The sequence below is a fragment of the Neoarius graeffei genome, chromosome 22 (genome assembly GCF_027579695.1).
Source record: "Neoarius graeffei isolate fNeoGra1 chromosome 22, fNeoGra1.pri, whole genome shotgun sequence".
Classification (NCBI taxonomy): domain Eukaryota; kingdom Metazoa; phylum Chordata; class Actinopteri; order Siluriformes; family Ariidae; genus Neoarius; species Neoarius graeffei.
Window position 1 is genome coordinate 12484369 of NC_083590.1, and position 19002 is coordinate 12503370.

The following is a 19002-nucleotide window of genomic DNA, read 5'->3' on the forward strand; positions in this document are numbered from 1 at the left end:
CACACACACTGCCATTCAAAAGTTTGGGGTCACTTTGAAATGTCCTTATTTTTGAAAGAAAAGCACTGTTCTTTTCAATGAAGATCACTTTAAACTAATCAGAAATACACTCTATACATTGCTAATGTGGTAAATTACTATTCTAGCTGCAAATGTCTGGTTTTTGGTGCAATATTTCCATAGGTATATAGAGGCCCATTTCCAGCAACTATCACTCCAGTGTTCTAATGGTACAATGTGTTTGCTCATTGCCTCAGAAGGCTAATGGATGATTAGAAAACCCTTGTACAATCATGTTAGCACAGCTGAAAACAGTTTAGCTCTTTAGAGAAGCTATAAAACTGACCTTCCTTTGAGCAGATTGAGTTTCTGGAGCATCACATTTGTGGGGTCGATTAAATGCTCAAAATGGCCAGAAAAATGTCTTGACTATATTTTCTATTCATTTTACAACTTATGGTGGTAAATAAAAGTGTGACCTTTCATGGAAAACACAAAATTGTCTGGGTGACCCCAAACTTTTGACCGGTAGTGTGTATACATGTTATTTCACCTCCCTCACTGCCATCACCAGGAACTACCTGCAGGCCAGGACAATGATAACATTTTAACATAGCCTATGGAAATCCAAAGTTTGCACATTATCATCACGCACAGAAATTGCAAAACTGCAAAACTAGTTTTAAAACCACTAAGTTCCAACTGTTAACCATAGCGAGAGGCTGGGCTACGTGTGTGTGTGTAAAGTGTAAACCAGTACATCCTGACTTTCTAACTATGCCTGTGTGTTGTGTGAGCGGCAGTCAGTCAACAACTCTTCGCAAAGTTTCCTTATGAAACACTATGCTCGCTGAAATTATGGCAGGGAACGCCAGATTAAACATTAAAACTGCCTTCTGAGCACTGTATCTACAGGCTACCACCGAAAGAAGGAGGCTACCAGAAAGGCATCTGTACTCCGTACGATTTTACTTTCACTACGACATTACTTTGAACAGACTATCAAAAAATTGCAAGGTGATATGATAAAGTAAGGCACAGTTTACTTACAGTCTTTTTTTTTTTTTTTGAAAAAACGATGCAATCGTTTTCTGCCTTTTGGCACCCTTCATCATGTCGTGTTGGGGTCCTGAACTAGCAGGAGCTGTCCCCGATATGCCTGTCAAACTTGTGGGTAACCATAGCAACCAAGCTCGAGCTCGCAACCTGTGCAGTCTGCGCAGTTGCAACTGTATATACTGCTGTGCACCTCAATAAACCGAATGGTAATTAGTCTTTTGATTTTTCCGTAAGGTTTGCCTTATGCAAAGAAAGACAGCATAGACGTTTCTTCCTCCCTATAAGTGGGGGGGACCGAACGAGGTGAATTTAAATCTGGGTGGGACGAATCCCCCCGTCCCCCCCTCTATCTGCGCCCGTGCTTTGCAGTACCAAAGCGATCACCTCCAAAGGCTAAGACAATCCCCACCTGCAAAGTAGTCACATGATTTCCATGTGACTTGCATCCCCCTCCCCAAATCGCCCATTGGACGCAGATAACATGCACATGAGAGGGGAAACTTGTGTCCAGAAATCGCAATACGCTTGTAATAATAATAATAATAATAATAACTTAGTTTTATATAGCGCCTTTCATGGAACCCAAGGTCGCTTTACAAAAGAGGAGATAGGTCAAGGAATTGGGTATGGGGGAAGAGGGAAGGGTTAAGGACCATAAGCCTCAGTGAAGAGATGTGACTTGAGATGCTTTTTGAACATAGCCAGAGTGGGGGCTTGGTGAATGTGGAGAGGTAGATTGTTCCAGAGGGTGGGAGCAGCAACACAAAAGGCTCTGTCACCAAAGGTCCGTAGCCTGGAGCGTGGGATGAGAAGTTGGTCCTTGCCAGAGGACCTCAGGGACCTTGATTGGGAGTAGGGCTGGAGGAGGTCAGAGAGGTACAGAGGAGCAAGATTATGGAGTGACTTGTATGTGAGGAGTAGGATCTTGTATGTGATGCGAGACTTCACTGGGAGCCAGTGGAGCTGCTTGAGTGTTGGGGTAATGTGTTGCCACCGCTTTGTGTGTGTAAGAACCCTGGCAGCTGAGTTTTGTATGCGCTGTAGTCGGTCCAGGGCTTTAGTGGGCAGGCCATAAAGGACACCATTACAGTAGTCCAGATGTGAGGTAATGAAGGCATGGATCAGAGTTTCTGCAACAGAGTGGGATATTGAAGGGCAGAGTCTGCAGATGTTCTTGAGGTGGAAGAAGGCGGATTTGGTGGTGTTATTGATGTGGACCTGAAATGAGAGTGTGCAGTCAAGGATAACACCCAAGTTTCGCACTTCTGTTGAAGGCCTGGTGGTACAGCCATCCACATTAAGCAGGATGTCACTGACTTCTTTGGAAAGTGATGGGGGGGCCACCACCATGAGTTCTGTTTTGTTGTTGTTTAATTTCAGTAAGTTAGCGGCCATCCATGTCTTTATTTCATGCAAGCAGTGGACAAGTGGTAGGGGAGGGAGATGAGCAGATGGTTTGGTGTTGATGTACAGTTGGGTATCATCAGCATAGCAGTGAAAACTGAGTCCATGTTGGCGGATGATCTGACCAAGAGGAAGCATGTAGATGGTGAACAGCAGGGGGCCGAGCACTGAACCTTGAGGCACGCCGTGGTTGACTGGAGCTGGGGTTGAGGTGAAGTCCTTGATGGTGATATATTGTGTCCTACTGGAGAGGTAGGAGTGAAACCAGGAGAGAGCAGTGTCAGTGAGGCCCAAGTGTTCATGGAGACGGTGGAGCAAGATGGTGTGGGAGACTGTGTCAAAAGCAGCAGATAGGTCAAGGAGGATGAGAAGGCTGATGTGGCCGTTGTCTGCAGCAGAGAGTAGGTCATTCATGATCTTGATGAGAGCTGTCTCCGTGCTATGGTGGGGTCGAAAACCAGACTGAAGGGGTTCAAAAAGCTCATGATGGGACATGTGGTGTTGAAGTTAGGCAGCCACTGCTCTTTCCAGAATTTTGCTGAGGAACGGTAGGTTGGAGATTGGACGATAATTGCCAGGGTCGTCAAGGTCCAGGCTGGGTTTTTTGAGGGTGGGAATCACCACAGCCATCTTGAAACTGGAGGGCACCACATCAGATGTCAATGAGGTGTTAATGATGGCCGTCATGGTAGGGCATAGTGTGGGGAGACATGCCTTTACCAAGGCTGTAGGGAGTGGGTCCAGTTTGCTTGAGGTGGCTTTAGCTTTAGACACTAAGTCCATGATCTGATTATTGCTAAGTGGAGAGAATGAGGAGAGAGAGCACTGTTGTGGGTTGGCAGCTGAGGTTGAGTTGCAGTCCTTCAGGTTAAAGGCAGGTGGACATGGAGCGCCAGACTGGAGGAGCTCCCGGTAAATGTCATCCACCTTCTGCTGGAAGAATGTCTGGAACCTACAGCAGAGTTCGGCAGCATCAGACGGTTGGGGTGCATCTGGAGGGCGGAGGAGGCGATTGACAGTGGAGAAGAGCTGCTTTGGGTGGTTCTGTTGATTATTGATGAGGGTGGAGTAATATAAAGTTTTTGCCTTAGAGAGAGCCTCTTTGTAGTTCCTGACATGATCTTTGTAGGCCTCTTGGTGGACAACAAGGCCGGATTTTTTGTAGAGCCTTTCAAGCCGACGCCCAGCAGCCTTCATGAGGCGGAGCTCTGGGGTAAACCAAGGAGTGGGCTGGCTGAAGGAGATGGACCGGGTCTTCAGAGGGGCTACAGCATCCAGACTGAGCGAGAGAGCTTCGTTGTAATGCTCAGCAAGGGCATCCACACTGTGGCCAGAGGGATTGGTTGCAAGGTGTAATGCCAGCATGCTTGATAATGCAGTTGTAGACACACGCTTGATATTCCTGAATGTTATTGTACGTTTGACGCGCAGTCTGGGTGGAGGCTCAGGTACAGAGAAAAGAATGGCATGGTGATCCGATATAGCTAGGTCCAGGCACTGGAGATGGAGGGGGGTTATGCCAGTGGAGCACACTAAGTCCAAGGTGTGGCCTTTGACATGCGTGGGACCATGTACATGCTGTGTTATGTTTAAGCAGTCCAGGAGAGATAGGAATTCAATGGCAAAAGGGCAGTTATGCGAGTCTACATGAATATTGAAATCGCCCATGATAATGGTGGATGGGTACATGGGGCAGACAGTGGTGAGTAACTCAGAGAGCTCAGAGAGAAACCCATTGGTGGCTTTGGGAGGGCGGTAGACAAGTACAACTTGTAACTGTGCAGCCCCTGTCAGCACAAAATGTATGCATTCAAAAGTGCTGGAGTTAATGGGGAGTTCTTTAACCATAAAGTCAGAATTGCGTATGACAGCCAGCCCACCACCACGGCCATGGAGCGAGGCTTTTGGATGTATACATAGCCTGGGGGGAGTGGCCAGATTGAGAGATAAAAAATCCTGCTGATTTTGCCACGTCTCGGTCAGACACATGAAGTGGACTTTTCTTTCAATAATTGTGTCGTGAATTAATTCTGCTTTGTTATTAAGTGAGCGAGTGTTTAGGAGCATGAAGTTTGCGGTCGTTTTGGAGAATGTGTTGGAAGGGACAGACATGTCAGCACGAGCCAGAGGACGCAGATTGACAAGCTCTGCGTGACGTTTGTTTTGATGACGTCGCGACGCGGAAGTTCGGCAGGTGACAGATGGAACAGTCAGAGTTGTACTCGTATGTGCAAACTTATGTCGGGAGGCCCCCGTGACGAGAAGTCGCCCGTGTGCGACGGGCTTTAGGTTCATACAGATCAAAACCTTCCCTCTCTCTCTCTCTCTCTCCCTCTCTCATGCACTCTCTCTCTCTCTCTCTCTCATGCATTCTCTCTCTCTCTCTCTCTCCCTCTCTCATGCGCTCTCTCTCTCATGCATTCTCTCTCTCTCTCTCTCTCTCTCTCTCTCATGCACAATGTTCGAGGGGCAGAAATTTGTCTCATTTATGACACTAAATTAGATAATCACTGGCCTTATGGAGTTAAATTTGATGAAAATGTAGCGAAATCAATGTGACATTCCGATATCCATCTGTGATTCCAGACCGTATTGAAATATATTCATAATGTTTTTCATATGTTTATTTAATAATTACATTTGTTAATTATATTAAATATATTAATATATGTTAAATATGTTCGACACTGGCGGCATGGTGGTGTAGTGGTTAGCGCTGTCGCCTCACAGCAAGAAGGTCCGGGTTCGAGCCCCGTGGCCGGCGAGGGCCTTTCTGTGCGGAGTTTGCATGTTCTCCCCGTGTCCGCGTGGGTTTCCTCTGGGTGCTCCGGTTTCCCCCACAGTCCAAAGACATGCAGGTTAGGTTAACTGGTGACTCTAAATTGACCGTAGGTGTGAATGTGAGTGTGAATGGTTGTCTGTGTGTATGTGTCAGCCCTGTGATGACCTGGCGACTTGTCCAGGGTGTACCCCGCCTTTCGCCCGTAGTCAGCTGGGATAGGCTCCAGCTTGCCTGCGACCCTGTAGAACAGGATAAAGCGGCTAGAGATAATGAGATGAGATGAGATGTTCGACACTTTTGGCCTTAACTACTAATTAATTAATTGATTGATTGATTGATTGATTGATTGATTGATTAAAAAGTAATTGGACAAATGAACATATTCATAAATTACACTGACATTTTTATTCCTCCGACACTGAGAGATGAAACCGGTATGTTTTCGGGTTTTCTGTCCATTTTTTCTGAAACTCTTGTTCGCACGCTGTCTCAAGAACGAGTGGCTGAATGTTTGTAGGATTTATATGGAATAATCATTGTTTACTTCTCTGATTCAACAATAATATAAATCTATAGTGTTCTATAAATGCACTCTGTAGACTCTGGAGAAACAAGTTTATTGACACTATAAGTCTAGTAGAGAACCATCTGAGATTCAGTCTCTCTCTCGCTCTCTCTCTCTCTCTCTCTCTCGCTCTCTCTCTCTCTCCCTCCCTGTCTCTCTCTCTGATTAAAGTTCATGGTCTCTCTGCTGTTCTCTGTTCAGCTTCAGCTGCTGATGGTTTAATATCACACACACCAGAGGAGAGAAACTCAATATAACACTCAGTATTATCATTATTAATTACACTGTTAATGAGAATAAACAGGTGATATTAAATCCTCATGACATTCTGAATAATAAAATTAATTTTACACTCCTCATCTTTTAAGTAAGAATTAAACCAAAATGAAAATCTGTTGTTGAAGTGTGTGTCATTGTGTCTCTGCAGGTTGTGTGGTTGTGGTGTCTCAGATGAAGGCTGTGCTGCTCTGAGTTCAGCTCTGAGATCAAACCCCTCACACCTGAGAGACCTGAATCTGACTAATAATAATCTGGGAGACTCAGGAGTGAAGCGTCTCTGTGCTGTACTGGAGAATCCTCACTGTAAACTGGAGACACTGAGGTAAGATCATCTCTCTGAGAGTCACAATAACTCACTAAAGCAGCAGTTAATAGTTGTATACAGTGTTATGAATTAAACTTTTCTGTCAAAGTAAAACATGCAGAACAAATATATTAGTCATGAAGTCATCATTTCTTTTTTTTGACGCAAGCAAAAAATTGCTTCGTATGCGGATATTTGTGACGGTGATGATTTTTTTTGTTGCTTGCAACAGATCGCAGGTATCAAACATGCTTGATATTCTGTGACAAAAAATCGCCAGCCGCTGACTTGTTGCAGAGATATCACCGCGTGTGTGTCTTTGCAGTAACAAAGCGATCACCTCCAAAGGCTAACCCAATCCCCACCTGCAAAGTAGTCACGTGATTTCCATGTGACTTGCATCCCCCTCCCCAAATCGCCCACTGGTCGCAGATAACGCGCACATGAGAGGGGAAACTTGTGTCCAAAAATAGCAATATGCTTGTGATGAGAAGTCGCCCGTGTGCACCGGGCTTTAGGTTCACACAGATCAAAACCTCTCTCTCTCTCTCTCTGTCTCTCTCTCATGCACAATGTTTGAGGGGCAGAAATTTGTCTCATTTATGACACTAAATTAGATAATCACTGGCAGGGGCGATTCTAGCCATTTTGGGGCCCTAGGCGAAATACAGACATGGGGCCCTCAAAAGTCAGTCTTGAAACACACATACAGAGTAATGGTCATCCCTACTTGGCACATGCCATATCTCCGTGCTGTAAATTCAGAAAAACAGATACCAAACTTCCACTAACAATGTGCCCCAAATAAGCTCCACAGTGAAACAGGTTTGAGATTACTCCAGCATTTGCCAAAATCCTGACAGTGTTTATTGCTCAGATCAAACCAGAAAGAGAGAGAGCGACAAGGCAAACAACAGAAGAAGAGACAGTAGAGAGAGAGAGCCAATTTTAAGAGTCAATCTCCATATTTTAATAAAACAAGGATATCTGAAATCCAATTATTTTTTACTCCACAGATACATATTACCAGATATTAAATGATCTTATTCTTATCAGAAGTAGAACACAAATGGATCCATATTTCCAGATACACATTACCAGAGATACAAAATGATCTTACTGTTATCAGAACTACAAGACAAATGGATATTACTCTATCGAAACCTCTACATTTCAATGGGATAAGACTGATGCCAAGATATATGTACGAGAGAGAGTGAGTGAGTGAGTGAGTGAGTGAGTGAGTGAGTGAGTGAGTGAGTCATTTAGTGACAGGCAATACAGTGGTTGAGAGACAGATACAGAGGAATTGTGAGTTTGTAAAGGATGCAGCCAGTACATTATTGAAATGTCCTTAATCTTCAAAATTCCATTGCTCATGTATTCCATCACCATTCCATAATGGGGTGTAGGTAGGTGGGTGGGTGGGTGAGAGTGTGTGTGTGTGTGTGTGTGTGTGTGTGTGTGTGTGTGTGTGTGTGTGTGTGAGAGAGAGAGTGTGTTTGTGTGTGTGATAGAGAGAGAGGGAGGGTAGAGAAAGAGAGAGGTATGAGTTTTTAAAGGTTGCAGCCAGTACATTACTGAAAAGTCCTTAATCTCCAAATGTCCATTGTTCATCATAATCATATGAGAAAGAAAGTCCTACTTGTTGCTGGCTTCTCCAAAGTCTTCATAGAAAGGTGGTGTGCAGAGGTATGGAACCCAAACTACAGTAAACAACACAGCATTATAACAAAACAACTCAATACACTTTTTTCTTTGATGATATGATCTATGAACACAAGTAATCCTTTGTCAAATCACATACCTTGTTCAGCAAGGGCTCACTGGCAGAAGTTGGTGTTGTCCATCCGTCTTGTCTCTTATTATCTTTCACTACTGTGACACAAGACAACAGCAAATCAATCATGGAACAGTAGAAATAAATACCCAAAACGTATTGTTAAAATGAATACCTTCTCTTTGTCCCTGTCTTCCATTTCTTTGTCTGTGCCCCTGTTTTTCTTCATCTGTGTGTCTGTTTTGCCTTTATGTTTCAGGTCTCCCTCTCTCCTTTCTGCCTTTCTTGCTTGTCTCTTCTCCATGTACTTCTCCTGGCCTTCATCATCTATATAATCCTATTGTTATTGTCTTTCTGGTCTCCAGAAAATAGTGTAAAAGTGGTAGAAAGTCAACTGCTGCCACGATGCCGCTGCAACTAAAACCGTCAAGCTATGACTGATACCTTTTTCCCCCTCAGTCACAATTTGAGTCAATATCCACTTATGCTCTAACTTGCAACAATAAAAAGATTGCTTTAAAGTTGCTTCTTGAAAAATGTTGCATATTTGACCGACAGCTATAATAATTAGATTGATTTGAATAAATAAATAAACAGGCTACTTCAGCTACTACTCTTGATATTCCAGATTATACATAAAAAATGTAATTTGAAAAATGTAGTTAGTTTCAGAAGTGCAGCTGCTTTCTTTTTGCTTTGTGCCCTTTTTTTCCGTTTAGTGCAACCACTCTCATAACTGCGCTTCATCTTGTTTACAGTTCCCGCTGCTTTAGTTTGAATTTCCGTCGCACACCTGTCTACGTGGTCAGATCATGAACTAGTCCAATGTAAAACAACCAGGGTGTGTGTGTGTGCTGGGACAAATACTATATACACATGAATTCGATATTCTGATGATATTTTGGTGTGTTTTTCCATTTATATCGTTGACTACTTAATATCAGAGACAAATTAAGATTACATATATATTGTTTGGTGTTTACCGTGACGGGGCTGACTGTTAGGGGCCCCCAAATTTTGGGGGCCCTAGGCAACCGCCTTGGTTTGCCTAATGGTAAGTCCGCCCCTGATCACTGGCCTTATGGAGATAAATTTGATGAAAATTTAGTGAAATCAATGTGACATTCCGATATCCATCCGTGATTCCAGACCGTATTGAAATATATTCATAATGTTTTTCATATGTTTATTTAATAATTAAATCTACATTAATTATATTAAATATATTAACATATGTTAAATATGTTTGACACTTTTGGCCGTAATTACTAATTTAGTAATTATTAATTAATTAATTAAAAAGTAATTAGACAAACGAACATATTCATAAATTACACTGACATTTTTATTCCTCCGACACTGAGAGGTGAAACCGGTATGTTTTCGGGTTTTCTGTCCATTTTTTCTGAAACTCTTGTTCGCACGCTGTCTCAAGAACGAGTGGCTGAATGTTTGTAGGATTTATATGGCATAATCATTGTTTTCTTCTCTGATTCAACAATAATATAAATCTATACTGTTCTATAAATGCACTCTGTAGACTGGAGAAACAAGTTTATTGCCCCTGTGTAGTGCACTATAAGTCTAGTAGAGAACCATCTGAGATTCAGTCTCTCTCTCTCTCTCTCTCTCTCTCTGATTAAAGTTCATGGTCTCTCTGCTGTTCTCTGTTCAGCTTCAGCTGCTGATGGTTTAATATCACACAGCAGAGGAGAGAAACTCAATATAACACTCAGTATTATTATTAATTACACTGTTAATGAGAATAAACAGGTGATATTAAATCCTCATGACATTCTGAATAATAAAATTAATTTTACACTCATCTTCTTTAAAGTAAGAATTACACCAAGATGAAAATCTGTTGATGACGTGTGTGTCATTGTGTCTGTAACGGCCAAAGTAGAATTCATTTAGATGTGAATTACAATTTATGTTACATGGTGTATATATAATTTCATTTGAGTGTGTAATTTCATATAAGTAGTTTATTTCATGATTAAGATAATGAATAATATGTGGCAAGGTTAAAAGAATTAGAATCAGACTTCATATGTTAAGAATTAGAACTGTCTCACGCTTCTTAAGAATTCATATGTGAAGAATTAGAACAATAATTAGAACTGTCTCACACTTCTCAAGAATTAGAATTAGAATTCATTCAGCTATATAAGAACGGTCTCGCGCTTCTCAGGGTAGATCTCAAGAAGCCGTGGAAGCAAACAGTTTTTCTTACCTGACTCTCTGACTCTCTGATATTGACTCACCGACTCTCTGTATCTTAGAACCTTTGTAATAGTTAAACGAGGATTAAAGTTCAACTTTCAGGACGTTTCAAATGGATTTATTGCAAGGCACACGGACACTGAGAGTGGAAACAGTTACTTTGGGACAGAGACTTCGTCAGCGTAAGCTATAGCACTTTTCTCAAGGTCTCACTACGAACGAGCCTCTACAATAGTAAGAAAAACTCGCTTGACATCGGATTACAAAACGCTGGAGAGGTTCGCTGAAACTGGAAAGAAGATTCATCGAGGGATTTCTGAACTAGCGCGATCACGCGCTACACTCGTGGCTGGTGATTGACAAGTGGACGTGGCTGCAACGTACCTGTCGCAAGTGGAATTGGAACAAAAAACCGGACCGACGTTCAAAGCAACCATGACGGATGAAGAAGAAAAGACGGTAAGCCTTCCGAGGGAAAAACGTCAGCGTAAACCAACACAACGGTCATTGGAAAATAGTCTGCAGACAAGAATTGACTCCAGAAGAGCAAAGCTAGGAAAACTGACTGAGAAAAAAAACGAATTGCGTGAGTTAATGGATGATGATGCAAACGTGGAAATTATAACAAAGGAATTGTTAACCAAGTATGAAGAGCTGATAGAAGAATTCAGTAAGATAAATGCCGATGTCAAAGACCTGTACAGTCAACTTGGATGCACAAAGAATATGAATACAGATCAAAGTAATTGGTTTCAGCCAAGATATGATGAGTAATACAATTTTGTGCGAGAGGTTAGATCATGGATACAGGATGCAACGCATCGCATAGAAGAGTCTGAAAGAGTGAACAATGAGGTAAATCCTGAAGATAGCGTTTCAGTTACATCCAGAAAGAGTAAAAAAGCCAAGTCTGTCTCTTCTGCTTCTGTAGTATCATCGGTTCGCTCTGAGCGCTTAAAAGTTGAAATGGAGAAAGCTGCTTTGTTAACCAAGACAGCCACATTGAAACAGAAAAGGGCTTTGGAAGAGCAGGAGCTACGGCTCAAAGCTGAAAAGGAAAAACAGAAAAGGGCTTTGGAAGAGCAGGAGCTACGGCTCAAAGCTAAAAAAGAAGAGTTGGAGTTACAAGCAGAGCTCGCTGCATCAGATGCAAGATTAGCTGTGTTAAGAAAATATGAAGACTCGGATGTGTCAAGTGGCTCTAAAGGCAGTAGAGTGGATTCACTGACGCCTACTCAGAGACAACATGTCAGCCACAATAGGAGCAGTGGGGCTAGTAATGTATCTCAGCATAGCCATAGTAGTGGAATAGCTGCCGATGCAACACCTGTTGTGCGACAAGAGCCTGTCACTTCAAAGGGCAATTCTGCAAACACAGACAACCTGGCTTCTGTCATGCAACGCCAAAATGAGATAACTGAGAGTCTAATAAAGCAACAAAAGCTATCTACATTGCCATCGCCGAATATTCCAGTTTTTAAAGGAGATCCAATGGAATACCATCTATTCATGACAGCTTTCGAGCATTGCATAGAAAGCAAGACTGAACACAGCAAAGACCGGCTTTATTATTTGGAACAGCACACAAGTGGTCAGCCTAATAGCTTAGTGCGCAGCTGTCTTCATATGGACCCCGAACGGGGCTACCCTGAAGCCAAGAAATTATTAAAGGAGCGCTTTGGTGACAAATATAAGATCTCGATGGCATACCTGGACAAGGCTTTAAATTGGCCTACTATCAAGTCGGACGACGCTAAGGCACTTGAAGCATATGCTCTGTTTCTGATCAACTGTAACAATGCAATGTCGGATCTAGAGTACTTGGATGAGATGGAGAATGCTGTGAACATGCGCACAGTCATCTCCAAGCTCCCATACAGGCTGAGGGAGAAATTCAGGAGCGTCGCCATTGACATTCAGAAGAAAGATCGGCGAACAAAGTTCCAAGACGTGGTGTCATTTGTAACCAAACAGGCTGAAATGGCAGCACACCCTGTGTTTGGTGAAATCTCAGGTCAAACAAAGCGCCAACCTGAAAAATCAGCTGGCAAGAAAACCATCATAACGCTAGCCACTGAAGCTAAAGAGCAGAAAGTAGTGAAAGATGTTGCTGGTGCCGAGAACAAGAAAGCTAAAGAGAAGAAACCAAACATGAACATGGCTTTCGTGAAACCGTGCATCTTCTGTCAGGGAGAGCATACCATGGAACAATGCAAGAAACTTCAAAAAAAGCTACACAAAGAAAAATTGGAATTCTTAAGAGCAAAGGACTCTGCTACAGCTGTCTTATAGGAGGACACATGAGCAGTGCCTGTGAAGAAAAGAAGAGCTGTGAGATGTGTTCAGCTAAACACCCTACACTGTTACACATAAAGCAGACCCCTAAAGACATAACAAAAGAAGACACTTCAAGGGAGGAACCAAAAAAGGAGTCTTTACAGGAAGAACAAACTGTGGTCAGTGGATTCGTGGATGCAGGGAAAACTTGCTCTCAGATGGGGGCCGGGGGTGCAGGAACCGTCCTCGCCATCGTTCCGGTGAGAGTGAAGGCAAAGAAAGGCAACAAGGTGCTGACTTGTTATGCATTCCTGGATCCAGGGAGCAACGCCTCCTTTTGCACTAACAAGCTAGCCAACAACCTTAACCTGCAAGGAAAAAATGTGAACATCCTACTTACCACTATGGGAGACCAAAGGACCGTCTCGTGCAAGGTGTTGCCAGACCTAGAAATCAGCAGTCTGGAGGGGGATGACTTTGTCGGGCTCACTGGTGTGTTTACGCAAAGGGCCATACCTGCTAGTCAGGAGAATATCCCAACCCAAGAGGACATGGATAGGTGGCCACACTTACGAGGTGTACGAATTCCATTGATCAAGGCGGATATCAATCTTCTAATTGGGACTGATGTCGCAAAGGCTTTAGAGCCAAAAGAGGTAATCTGCAGCGTGAAAGATGGGCCGTATGCAGTACGTACAGTCTTGGGATGGACAGTGAACGGGCCGCTGCGTGAGAACATCGGAAGCTGGTCAAAGAACGGATACCCACAGATCCAAATGAATCGGATATCGGTGCCTCGACTTGAAGAATTGTGGACCCAGCAATTCAAGTATGATTTTCCCGAGAATGCTCAAGGAGAGCAGCTTGAGATGTCAAAGGAAGATCAACTGTTTATGGACAGAGTCACCACATCCACAAAACTGGTCGATGGTCACTACTCTATCGGACTGCCATTGAAGAACAAAGATGTGAAAATGCCTAACAATAGAGCAATGACAGAGCAACGAGCGCTCAACATGAAAAAGAAGCTTCAGAGAAACCAGACATTCCGAGAGGAATACGTCAGCTTCATGAACCAGGTCATAGCCAAGGGATACGCCATCAAGGTCCCAGACGAAGAGCTTAACAGGATTGATGGAAAGGTGTGGTTTATTCCACATCATGCTGTCTACCACCCCAAGAAGCATAAACTTCGAGTGGTATTTGACTGCGGTGCTTCATATCAGGGAACCACACTTAATGAGCAACTACTGCAAGGGCCTGACATGACAAGCAGTCTGGTTGGAGTCTTAACACGATTTCGTCAGGAGCCAATCGCAGTCATGGCAGATGTGGAGGCCATGTTCCACCAGGTCAAGGTCCCATCTGAAGACGCAGACCTTCTCAGGTTTTTATGGTGGCCTGACGGGGATATCTCAAAGGAGCTGCAGGAGTACAGAATGGAGGTACACTTGTTTGGAGCCACCTCTTCACCCAGCTGTGCGAACTATGCGCTGAGAAGATGTGCTGAGGACAACAGGAGTACTTTTGATGCAGCAGCTGTGGAGACAGTGTTGAACAATTTTTACGTCGACGATTGTCTAAAATCAGTTAACTCAGAACAGGAAGCGATCAAGCTACTCCACGACTTGACGGCCATCTGTCAAACAGGAGGCTTTAGACTGACAAAATGGATGACCAACAGTCAAAACGTGTTGTTAACCATTCCGCTTGAGGACCGAGCAACAGAAGTCAAAGATCTTGATCTCAACCAGGACTCACTCGCCATCAAGAGAGCCTTGGGAGTACAATGGTGCATCCGGTCAGATCATTTCAAGTTTCAGGTGAACATCGAGCAGAAGCCTCTTACCAGGAGAGGAATCCTGTCTACAATGAGCTCTGTCTATGATCCACTAGGAATGTTGTCACCAGTCATACTACCTGCTAGAAACATCTTGCAAGAATTGTGTAGACTAAGAACAGCCTGGGATGACATTGTGCCAGAACACCTCGCACAACAATGGACCAAGTGGACTGAAGAACTCCAACAGCTCACTGACTTTCGAGTAACACGATGCTTTAAGCCACCTGAATTTGGCAAAACTGTGCATGCTCAACTGCATCACTTTTGTGACGCATGTGAAATAGGCTATGGTACTGTCACGTACTTAGTCCAGAAGAATAGCAGCAACCAAGTACACTGTGCATTCGTCTTGGGGAAGGCGGGGGTCGCCCCTCTGAAACCAACTACCATCCTGCGGTTGGAGCTGACGGCGGCTGCCTTAGCTGTGAAGGTGGATGTCATGCTGAAGAAAGAGCTTCAGTTGCTGCTATCAGATTCCAAGTTTTGGACAGACAGTACCGCCGTACTCAAGTACATAGCCAAGGAGATAGAGGATCATGGCTAATGGGAGGAATCGTGAAGACTGTGGAGGACGAACATGGAGTCGTCCGCAAGGTTCAAGTCAAGACGAAGATGAATGAACTTGAGCGGCCGATCACCAAACTCTGCCTGCTTCAAGAAGCAGAATGAAAAGGACTGTTAAGTACATTCAATGTTGTAATTGTTTCTAGGATAGAAAGCAATTAGGGGCCGGGTATGTAACGGCCAAAGTAGAATTCATTTAGATGTGAATTACAATTTGTTACATGGTATATATAATTTCATTTGAATGTGTAATTTCATATAAGTAGTTTATTTCATGATTAAGATGATGAATAATATGTGGCAAGGTTAAAAGAATTAGAATCAGAATTCATATGTTAAGAATTAGAACTGTCTCACGCTTCTTAAGAATTCATATGTGAAGAATTAGAACAAGAATTAGAACTGTCTCACACTTCTCAAGAATTAGAATTAGAATTCATTCAGCTATATAAGAACGGTCTCGCGCTTCTCAGGGTAGATCTCGAGAAGCCGTGGAAGCAAACAGTTTTTCTTACCTGACTCTCTGATATTGACTCACCGACTCTCTGTATCTTAGAACCTTTGTAATAGTTAAACGAGGATTAAAGTTCAACTTTCAGGACATTTCAAGTGGATTTATTGCAAGGCACATGGACACTGAGAGTGGAAACAGTTACTTTGGGACAGAGACTTCGTCAGCGTAAGCTATAGCACTTTTCTCAAGGTCTCACTACGAACGAGCCTCTACAGTGTCTCTGCAGGTTGCAGGGTTGTGGTGTCTCAGATGAAGGCTGTGCTGCTCTGAGTTCAGCTCTGAGATCAAACCCCTCACACCTGAGATACCTGGATCTGACTAATAATAATCTGGGAGACTCAGGAGTGAAGCGTCTCTGTGCTGTACTGGAGAATCCTCACTGTAAACTGGAGATACTGGGGTAAGATCATCTCTCTGAGAGTCACAATAACTCACTAAAGCAGCAGTTAATAGTCGTATACATTGTTATGAATTAAACTTTTCTGTTAAAGTAAAACATGCAGAACAAATTGTAGGTACATTCAGTCCGTCTCTTTAAGAAACTACAGATCCCATCAATCCACTTCCGCGTTGACCTACGTCACGCTGGGGCGGGATCACCTATGTCACGTCCTCCATGATGTCACTTACACCCCGACTCTTTAAGTGACCCGGAAACGCTCAACTCGCTCTCTTTCGGCGCCGTGAATTCAACATGGACACAAGGAGGATCGCTCGCTCCGCCGAGCAAACCCAAGAACAGACGTCTTTTCTTTTCTTTTCCTCAAGAACCAGAGTTTCGTGCTTTCCTTTCACCTTTGGCCACGGTAGATTCTCAGATCGCGCGATTTTAAACTCAGCTTGAGTTACAACCAGTTTTTGTTTATTCATTATACGTACGTACGGACTGCAGCTCAAACAGTTCAATTAAAAGTTAGGAGCGATCGGAATTCCTCCTAATTAAAAGCGCTGTGCACATTGATCAGAGACTTCTTTTCATCACGAGCGACCACGCGTCGGATCAAGAAATCCTCTGCTTTCTACAGAAGCGACTCACGTGCTTCACAATGGTGAAACTCCAAAAGTCTCGGAACATCTTCTCATAATCTCGCGTAGAGACGAGATACTGAACTAAGTAAGACTGGCATTTTTGGGCATAATTAAAGCTAGTCTTAGGAATTTGCTTTATTGAAATAGTGTGAATTTAAACTCAGGAACGGTTTAATTGTTTACACTGTAGACACGGAGCGTGTTGAATTAATGATTGTTTTAATCTCTCAATTGTTGAATAGATAGGCTGTGCATGCTTCTCTTTATCCCTTACTAACATTTTGATTTCCTTATTACACATTTTGATTGCATTAAGATTTCAGTGGATTCAGTACTGTATAAGCTAGTGAAATTAGCCTAAGGCTAATTCTTTTGTCCCCTTAGCCTCCAGGGCTAAGTGTATTGTCTCAAGAGAACACGTGGCGGCCCTCCCCCACACTCACATGCACACCTTTTGTTTTAACTCCACGAGGTAGGGTCCTTGGGCCTTAGCTAGCCACACGGCTAATTCCTTTGTCTTGTTAGCAAGCTAGGCTAACCTTTTGCATAAGCCACAAGGCCTGCACCACGTGGACATACATAGCTAGCATCCCATGGTAGCCTTTTGCTTAGACCACGTGGCCACTCACAAACACACCTTAGCTAGCTTTCCTTTGTCTTAGCTTAGCTATACAAGGCCTATACCATGTGGTCACAAGACCTCACACCCACAAACACACCTTAGTTAGCAACAGAGCTAATCCTTTGTTCCACTTAGATAACATTCCTTTGTCTTAGCTAGCAACCAAGCTAGGCCTCCACCACGTGGACAAACGCACGCACACACCTGCTCATCAAGTATATATCATATTTGTATATATTTCAATTGACATTATTCTTTTTTTTTGTTATAATAAATTCCATTATTATTGAAACTGTGTGTATTTATTTGTTGTGCTGAATATACTTGAAGTTGCCCAATCTCCAAAGAATTCTAAAAGGTGCATATAAGTTATGTAATACGGTAAGTGATCATAATAATTTGGAATATGCCATAATTTAGCTGTTTGGTAATTTATTATTAAGCACCAAAATTAATGAGAATGATTCAATGAAAATGATTCAATGAAAATGATTCAATGAAAATGATTCAATGAGACTGATTAAATGATTTAATGACAATAATTAATTATTAACCTTCAGATTTAATAAGATTGATCACTCAATTACCAAATGCACCTACAAAATATATTAGTCATGAAATCATTTCTTTTTTTTTGATGCAAGCAAAAAATTGCTTCGTATGTGGATATTTGTGATGGTGATAATTTTTTTGTTGCTTGCGACAGATCGCAGGTATCAAACATGCTTGATATTCTGCGACAAAAAATCCCCAGTCGCTTGCTTGTTGCAGAGATATCGCTGCGTGTGTGGGTCTTTGCAGTAACAAAGCGATCACCTCCAAAGGCTAAGCCAATCCCCACCTGCAAAGTAGTCACGTGATTTCCACGTGACTTGCATCCCCCTCCCCAAATCACCCATTGGTCACAGATAACGCGCACATGAGAGGGGAAACTTGTGTCCAAAAATCGCAGTACACTTGTGACGAGAAGTCGCTCGTGTGCGCCGGGCTTTAGGTTCACACAGATCAAAACCTCTCTCATGCACTCTCTCTCTCTCTCTCTCTCTCATGCACAATGTTCGAGGGGCAGAAATTTGTCTCATTTATGACACTAAATTAGATAATCACTGGCCTTATGGAGTTAAAATTGATGAAAATGTCTCGAAATCAATGTGACATTCCGATATCCATCCGTGATTCCAGACCGTATTGAAATATATTCATAATGTTTTTCATATGGTTATTCATCTCATTATCTCTAGCCGCTTTATCCTTCTACAGGGTCGCAGGCAAGCTGGAGCCTATCCCAGCTGACTACGGGCGAAAAGTTTATTATGTATTATTTTATTTCCTTCAGGATCAGTTGTGATACAATTGAATGGAGCAGCACTGAAGCTCTGGTCTCAACGCTCAACTCAGAAACCTCCAGTCTGAGAGAACTGCATCTGACTGTGAAGACACTGGATCTGACTGGGAATAAACTAGAAGACTCAGGAGTGAAGCGTCTCTGTGCTGTACTGGAGAATCCTCACTGTAAAGTGGAGACACTGAGGTAAGATCATCTCTCTGAGAGTCACAATAACTCACTAAAGCAGCAGTTAGTTGTATACAGTGTTATGAATTAAACTTTTCAAAGTAAAACATGCAGAACAAATATATGTCATGAAGTGATCATTTCTCTTTTTTGACGTGGATATATATATATATATATATATATATATATATATATATATATATATATATATATATATATATATTGCTTGCGACAGATCGCG

General features: G+C 42.8%; 1 protein-coding gene and 1 long non-coding RNA gene across 7 annotated transcripts in view; one reads left to right on the forward strand and one right to left on the reverse strand.

Moving 5' to 3' along the window:
* Positions 1–19002, forward strand: part of LOC132870646 (NACHT, LRR and PYD domains-containing protein 12-like) — a 426251-nt gene that overhangs the window by 327210 nt on the left and 80039 nt on the right. For all 6 annotated transcript variants that reach the window (XR_009651160.1, XR_009651159.1, XR_009651161.1 and 3 more), the window contains exons 20-21: positions 6238–6411; positions 18585–18779. Coding sequence is in view for 2 of the 6 variants with exons in the window: in XM_060904396.1 (XP_060760379.1) it covers positions 6238–6411; positions 18585–18779 (369 nt within the window). In the remaining 4 variants the exon portion in view is untranslated. The remainder of the gene's footprint in view (positions 1–6237; positions 6412–18584; positions 18780–19002) is intronic.
* LOC132870372 (uncharacterized) lies at positions 7709–8273 on the reverse strand. Its single transcript, XR_009651098.1, has 3 exons — positions 8201–8273; positions 8039–8099; positions 7709–7752 (listed from the first exon to the last, which is right to left on the reverse strand). It is a non-coding gene; the product is annotated as an uncharacterized LOC132870372 (long non-coding RNA).